This window comes from Phodopus roborovskii, unplaced genomic scaffold (genome assembly GCF_943737965.1).
Source record: "Phodopus roborovskii unplaced genomic scaffold, PHOROB, whole genome shotgun sequence".
NCBI classification, from domain to species: domain Eukaryota; kingdom Metazoa; phylum Chordata; class Mammalia; order Rodentia; family Cricetidae; genus Phodopus; species Phodopus roborovskii.
The window spans coordinates 2,266,365-2,273,176 of NW_026125537.1; the positions used below are offsets into that span (position 1 = coordinate 2,266,365).

A 6,812-nucleotide genomic window follows, 5' to 3' on the forward strand; every position below is an offset into this window, starting at 1 on the left:
AAAACCTAAAAACAAGAAGCAATGCATGATGGCCATACTAAAAAAAAAAAAGAAAAGAAGGAAGGAAAGAAAATAAGTAAGTAGGGGACAATTACAGCTTAAAATCCAAAGGATGACACTACCCCAACCCAATACACACATGTAGTTTACTCATTTTAAGATAGGGTCAAGCTGGCCTCAAACTCATGGTAGTCACTCTGCTTTAGCACCTGAAATACTGAAACTACAGATGTGAGCCACCACACCCAGAAGGACTTGGTATTTGTATTCACTAACTTCCTGTATTCAAAGGAAGAACTTAGGCAACTGGGTGTAGGGTGTAGCACAAGACCTCTGTGACATATTAAGTCCACAGTCTCAGTACTCTACTTTGTCAAACTTTCTTTTTTCCCCTATTATCATCTTGCCTCACCCTCTTAGCAGCTGAAACTATATCCATGCACTACAACTGGACAGATAAGGTAGACTCTTCTTCACTCCAATCTCTCAGTGCTGCTTTAAAACATTAAAATAGAAGAAAGCTAGGCATAGCGGTGTATGTCATTCATCCCACTACTCCAGCACTCAGGAGAAAGAGGCAGGTGGATTTCTGAGTTCTAGACCAGCCTGATCTACATAGTAAGTTCCAAGACAGCCAGGACTACACAGAGAAACCCTGTGTGTGTCTTTTTTTTTTTTTTTTTTAAATTTTATTTTTATTTCATGTACATTGGTGTTTTTGCCTGCATGTGGGTGTGGGTGCTGGGAATTGAAACTGGGTCCTCTGGAAGAATAGCCAGTGCTCTTAACCGCTGAGCCATCATCTCCCTAGCCCCCAGGAACTGTCTCAAAAAAACAAAATAATAATAATTAATTAACTAAGAAGATTTGACAGGCGCTTGCCTTTACTCCCAGCACTTGGGAGGCAGAGGCAGGCAGATCTCTGAATTGGTGACCAGCCTGATCTACAGATCAAGTTCCAGGACAGGCTCCAAAGCCACACAAAGAAACCTGTGAGGGTTAGGGTTTTTCCTCCTGCTGTTGGTCTTGTCCTGCTGCCGCACCAGCCCCAATTAACACACAGAGACACTGTATTTGATATAATGCTGTTGGCCAGTTACTTGTTTTTTATCGGCTAGCTCTGTCTTAATTATTAACCCATTTCTGTTAATCTAATATTTCCACGTGGTCTCATCTTACCGGAGAATGGACCCAGACCTCTGTTCTCTCCAGTCTCCCCATCTTGACTCCTCCTTACTCCTTCCTCTTTCCTCCTTGTCTTCTAGTCCCGCCTATCTTGCTTTCCTATTGGCCAACAGTGCTTTATTCATTAGCCAGTATGAGAAACGTATTTACAGAATGATATCTCCCATCATCTTTTCTGTCTAAATAAAAGGAAGGGTTTTAACCTTAACATAGCAAAATATATCACACAACAATTATCAAATAAGAATCACAGTAAATAATATTTAGTCCATTAACATTTAGTAAGATTTGAAGAAAATATTTTATCACCTATTTTATCTTTGTGTGTCTAAAGTCTATGTGTAACTTATCTTTAATCCTAACTAAGGAAAACTATAACCATAACTATCTGTCTTCAACTCCTTCAAAGAGCACAGAAGGATAATATATAAACTCTAGAAATGACAGAGACATCTTGCTACCTGGTCAGGCACCTGAAGTTTTTCTGTAATGTTTTATCTTCAGCCCATAGGCCATAGTGTATCTGGCAGACTCTTCAGCAAAGTAGGAAACTTTAAACTGTCTTTTTGTATTGGCAGTTTGTCAGTCACTTTTTTCTGTGTCCTGCAGAATGTCTGGCAGACTCTTTCATAAAGCAGGAACTCTGCAGCAATGTCCATCTTGAATCAGCAGTCACTTTTTTGTGGGTTATGCATGTCCAGTTCATACAGCATAAAGTCAAACAGTCCAGACAAGAGCAGTATCTTGTTCAAATGGCTAGTTTTGCCACATTGGAAGTAACCTTTATAACGCGTTTTTTTTATGTCCATCTTCAATCTTTCTTTTTGGTGTAGGTGGTATTGCCAGGAGCGTTTATGTCTCACTGTCAAGAAAAACCCTAAACCATTTTAAATGGCATTTCTGTAGGTCTTTGAAAGATTTTAAGAATGCCTATCCATCCCAAGTACATCTTGAAAACCTAAGTAACTTAACTCCAAGTTTTGACCATCACAGGCAACTATCTATAATCTGCACTAAGTTATACATTATATTTAAATGAGCTATATAAACACAACGCCCAAACAAGAGGAGAAATATACACATCACAAAATTGAACTTAAATTGTATCAATAAACGAAAATCCATTCCAAAATAAAGCATTCATATCCATACCACAATCCTCTTTTTATCTTTAAAAAGAGATTGGTTGTGGTCATTGTAAATATGTTTCTCATACTGGTTAATGAATAAAGCACTGTTGGCCAATAGGAAAGCAAGATAGGCGGGACTAGGAGACAAGGAGGAAAGAGGAAGTAGGAAGGAGGAGTCAAGATGGAGAGTCTGAAGAGAGCAGGACACCAGCCAGCTCTCCAGTAAGACCACGTGGAAATACATAGATTAACAGAAATGGGTTAATAATTAAGACAGAGCTAGCCGATAAAAAACAAGTAACTGGCCAACAGCATTATATCAAATACATACATAGTCTCTGTGCATTATTTGGGGCCAGCGTGGCAGTGGGACCAGACCATCGGCAGGTGGAAAAACCTACTCCTTACAGAAACCCTGTCTCAAAATAAATAAATAAATAAAATAAAATAAAAAATCACTGATTCCTATTTTCAAAACAACATAAGACATGTCCTAGTCGAGACTTAATTTTTTCTCCTTTAAATACCCTTATGTTAAATAAGTTAGATTTGAACTTTGCAAGCTTTACTGTAAATCAAAACTTAAAAAAAAAAAAAAAAAAGTGCCAGAGGCCAGGTGATAGTGTTGAATGCTTTTAATCCCAACACTCCAGAGTCAGAGGCAGATGGATCTCTGAGTTCCAAGCCAGCCTGGTCTACAAAGCAAGTTCCAGGACAGCTAAGGCTGTTACACAAGTGAAACCCTGTCTTGAAAAACAAAACAAATTTTTAAAAAGCCCAAATATAGCTGAATTCAAGCTCCAACAATAAAAAAAAAATCTTTAAAATAACTACAATTAAGGATTTTCCATGATTCCCAAGTTCTAACTTTTCGCTTAGTAATTAACAGGTCATTTTGCTGGGGCTGGAGAAGCTACTGTTAGTATTCAGGCATCTGTACTGGTCTGCTCTTGGGGTTCTGACAGGATATGCCCCCAGCTGCAGCCACTAAGAGCACCACCTGTGCACATTCCCTACATTCCCTTTTAAAAGGGCCCTGCCCACCTCCCATCTCACTCCCCCTCTCTTCCTCCCTTCTTTCTCTCCCTCCCCTTCTCCCCTCCCTCTTTCTCTTTTTCCCTCTCTGTCTCTCCCTACCTCCCTCTCTCTCTCTCCTTCCCTCCCCCTCCCCTGTTCTGCCACTCCTGTCCCCAGAAACTAGTCTCCCCTCTCCCCTTCCCATTCAATTCCCCCAATAAAAACCCTCCACATGGGGTCGAATGGTCCCAAAAGCATTAAGCTCAGCCCTAATTTACAAAAGTAGAACTTTGGAAAAACTCTAAAAGTACAATGGGAGCTGGATATGGTACATCTGCTATAGTCCCAACTATTCTAAAAGCTGAGGCAGAGGGAACTCTTGAGCTAGCAACACAAGCGTGTCCTCTCAAAACAAAACAAAAATCTTTTTAAAAGATATGAGTAAGAGGTCTAGTTAGGAAGAGAAAGGGAAAACAATAGAGGTAAAGGGCAAATACAGTAAAAATGGAATGTCATAATAAAATTCATTGTTATAATATATGTTAATAAAAACATTTTAAAATATGTCTGTTAAAAATCACTTGAGAAAATATACAGGCTTGATACTATGATGTCATTTTAGCTATACAGCACCAGGTAAAAAAAGCTGGACACAGTGGCAGGTGCATGTAATCCTAGTGCTGGGAAGGCATAGACAAGCAGATCCTTAGGGCTTGCTGCCCAGCCAGCCTAGCCTACATGATCCCGTGAGAGTCCTCAGTCTCTAGGGGAAATACTATCTCAAAAACAGAAGCTAGACAGAGGCAAAGGAGGAATGACAACTGAGGCTGTCCTCCAGCCTCTACATGCATGGATGTACAAGAGCTGCACACATATAATCACATACTAATAGGGCTGGAAAGGTGGCTCAGTTACCCTGCAAGCTTGAGGAACAGCGTCCAGATTTCCCAGAACCCATGTAAAAACTGGGCATGTGCAGGTACTCTCAACATTTACAAGAAAGAGACAGGATACCTGTCACAAGCTGGCTTGCTAGACTACCTGAATTAACAAACCCAGGGTTCAGAGAAAGACCCTGGATGGTAAGCAATAAAAGAAGATAAATCAATTTTTGGCCTCCATTCACATGAGCACACAGACGTGCAAACACATACATTACAACACATATACACACAATAAAATAAAAGCAAAATTGAGGATTTGTCTTAGTGGTACAGCATTTGCCTTCCAGGATTCAGTCTTCAGCCCCCAAAAATATAATCGTTTTAAATTAAAAAACAGGCTGGAGAGATGGCTCAGTGGTTAACACACTGGCTGCTCTTCCAGACAATCCAGGTTCAATTTCCAGCACCCACAGCCATTAGTAATCCCAGTTCCAGGGGACCCAACACCCTCTGCTGACCTATGTGGGCAACACGAATGCAAGCCGTGCACAAGCACGTACAGCCAGAACACCCATGTACATATAAACAAATTTTAAATTAAAACAGCAATAACAACAACTAAAAGCACTTGCGGTTCAAGCTTGCAACCACCAGTCAGAGACGGGGAGCCCAGCCTGGCCTACAGAATGAGCCTGATTCAAGTTGTAAACTAATTACATGGAAAATTCAATATTATCACTACATCGAAAGTCCCAGATAGGGCACTGTGCAACCCATTCTCTTTGTATGAGTATAAAAGAAGTTCAGACAGTGTATTAAGTCTTAATTTTTAAAAAAGTAAAAAGATAAATTGTGTGGCCAATACAACCACGCAATTGTTGCAAATCATCTGAAATAAATATAACTTAATGACATTACATGGAAAAAGTCATTAAACAAAATTTAAACCAGCTGTGAGATAACCCAAAATGTGGGTGTCTCTTATATTGCCTGATGAAGGAGATATTACGTCTGAGCAAGTGGCCTATGAAGATAGCTTTCAGAATGAGAAAAGAATAAATCAATCCTAAAATCTGAGCCTAATTTCAACCTCGAAATCAAAACTGGCACAAAATTCATGGCAAAAGTGTCATCCAGGAAAGCAAGCTCTAGCCCTTTTCTTTCTTTCTTTTTTGTGGGGGAGGGGGGCACACTACACCATAAATGCAAATAAAACACGAATTTCTAGGCAAGTATTGCTTAAGAAATCCAGCAGCAACATTGTTCTATATTCCTTACTATACATAAAAGCTGGCATTAAGGATGAAGTTGACGCAAATTAGAGGCCCTAACACCTTTCAAAACACAACAGATGTCATTCAGTACTGAAAAAGAAATCTAACAGTTTTATTTTCCCACTGTCTTCAGCTAAAGCAACCACACCAGCATCATCCCCAACACACACACACACACACACACACACACACACACACACACACACACACACACACACACACACACACACACACACACACACACTCAGCAGCGCAGGCGCCTTCCGTCACCCGCGGAGCAGACCTCAGGTGACGTCCACCGGCCTGAGCCTTGGCCGACACACGGTGAGGAGCAAGGCGCACACTACCCGGCCATCGGCGTTGCATAGTCGGCCTCACAGCCCCCTTGCGAAGGAAGCTGGCCAACGCTAGCCCGTGCGTGCCAGGCCTCGGAAAACGCCACGACCGGGACTTATCGCACCACCTCGTATCATCGCGATAAAAACAGCACCTCCCAGGAAACGCAAAGGATACCCGGCGCGGACTCAAGCGCCAGGCCCCACCGGGGACCACGAAAGCTGCTCCGTCCGCGGCCCAGCCGCGCGGGCCTCCAGCCGGGCCCGGGAGTGCAGGGCGCGGTCCCCAGCGGGCAGCGACCCCGGGCGGCGGCGCCAACCTGGGCCGCGCGCTGCCCTCGGCAGCCGCCTGTACCTCACCTGCGGACTGTCTTCCAGCGTCTCCTCAATGGGCAGCTTGTCGATCCCCGGCATCGTGGCGAAGGCTGGGCGGCGGCAGGACACTCAGCAGCCGCCCACAGCTCGGCCCGGCGCCCCGCCTGCAGCAGCTGACCCGGCCCGCCCTCTCGCAGGCGCCACCGCCCCAGCCAGATGCTCATTGGCGGCCGCGAGGGAAATCCCGCCCTCCTGAGCCTGTAAGTCCCGCCTCCGGCACGCCCATTGGTTCGCTGAGACGCCCGTCAACGCTACGGGGCTAACCTGGGAGATTCCTTCGCGACCGCTCGCCCTCTTCGGAGGTAAGATCGCTGTCTCTTGTCGTGCGGGAGCACAGTTACCCAGAGCCTGCAGCGAAGACCGCTGCAGTTAGTTGTACGCCTGCACCGCGTTTCGTCAGCAACCTCTGGCCCCATACCCTTCCCAACCCTGCTCCAACTCTTAACTTCTGCAAAGCGGTGCTAACCCACAAAGCTCTGAAATCCGAAATTGTGTCCTTAGCGCGGTTCACAGTTAATTTGTAGGTGGCAGATCCCAAACCGTTTTTTTCTGGATACCTGGCTACCAGTATACTCAGTTTAAAACCCTTGCATTAATGAGTCATTAGTTCTT

General features: G+C 43.8%; 1 protein-coding gene across 1 annotated transcript in view; it reads right to left on the reverse strand.

Annotated features, from left to right (window-relative positions):
- The window catches only part of Appl1 (adaptor protein, phosphotyrosine interacting with PH domain and leucine zipper 1), a 54,053-nt gene extending 47,703 nt beyond the window's left edge, over positions 1-6,350 (reverse strand). Inside the window, exon 1 of the mRNA XM_051176739.1 lies at positions 6,186-6,350. Within this exon, the coding sequence (XP_051032696.1) occupies positions 6,186-6,239 (54 nt within the window). The 5' untranslated portion in view covers positions 6,240-6,350. The remainder of the gene's footprint in view (positions 1-6,185) is intronic.
- Between the last annotated feature and the right edge of the window lie 462 nt (positions 6,351-6,812).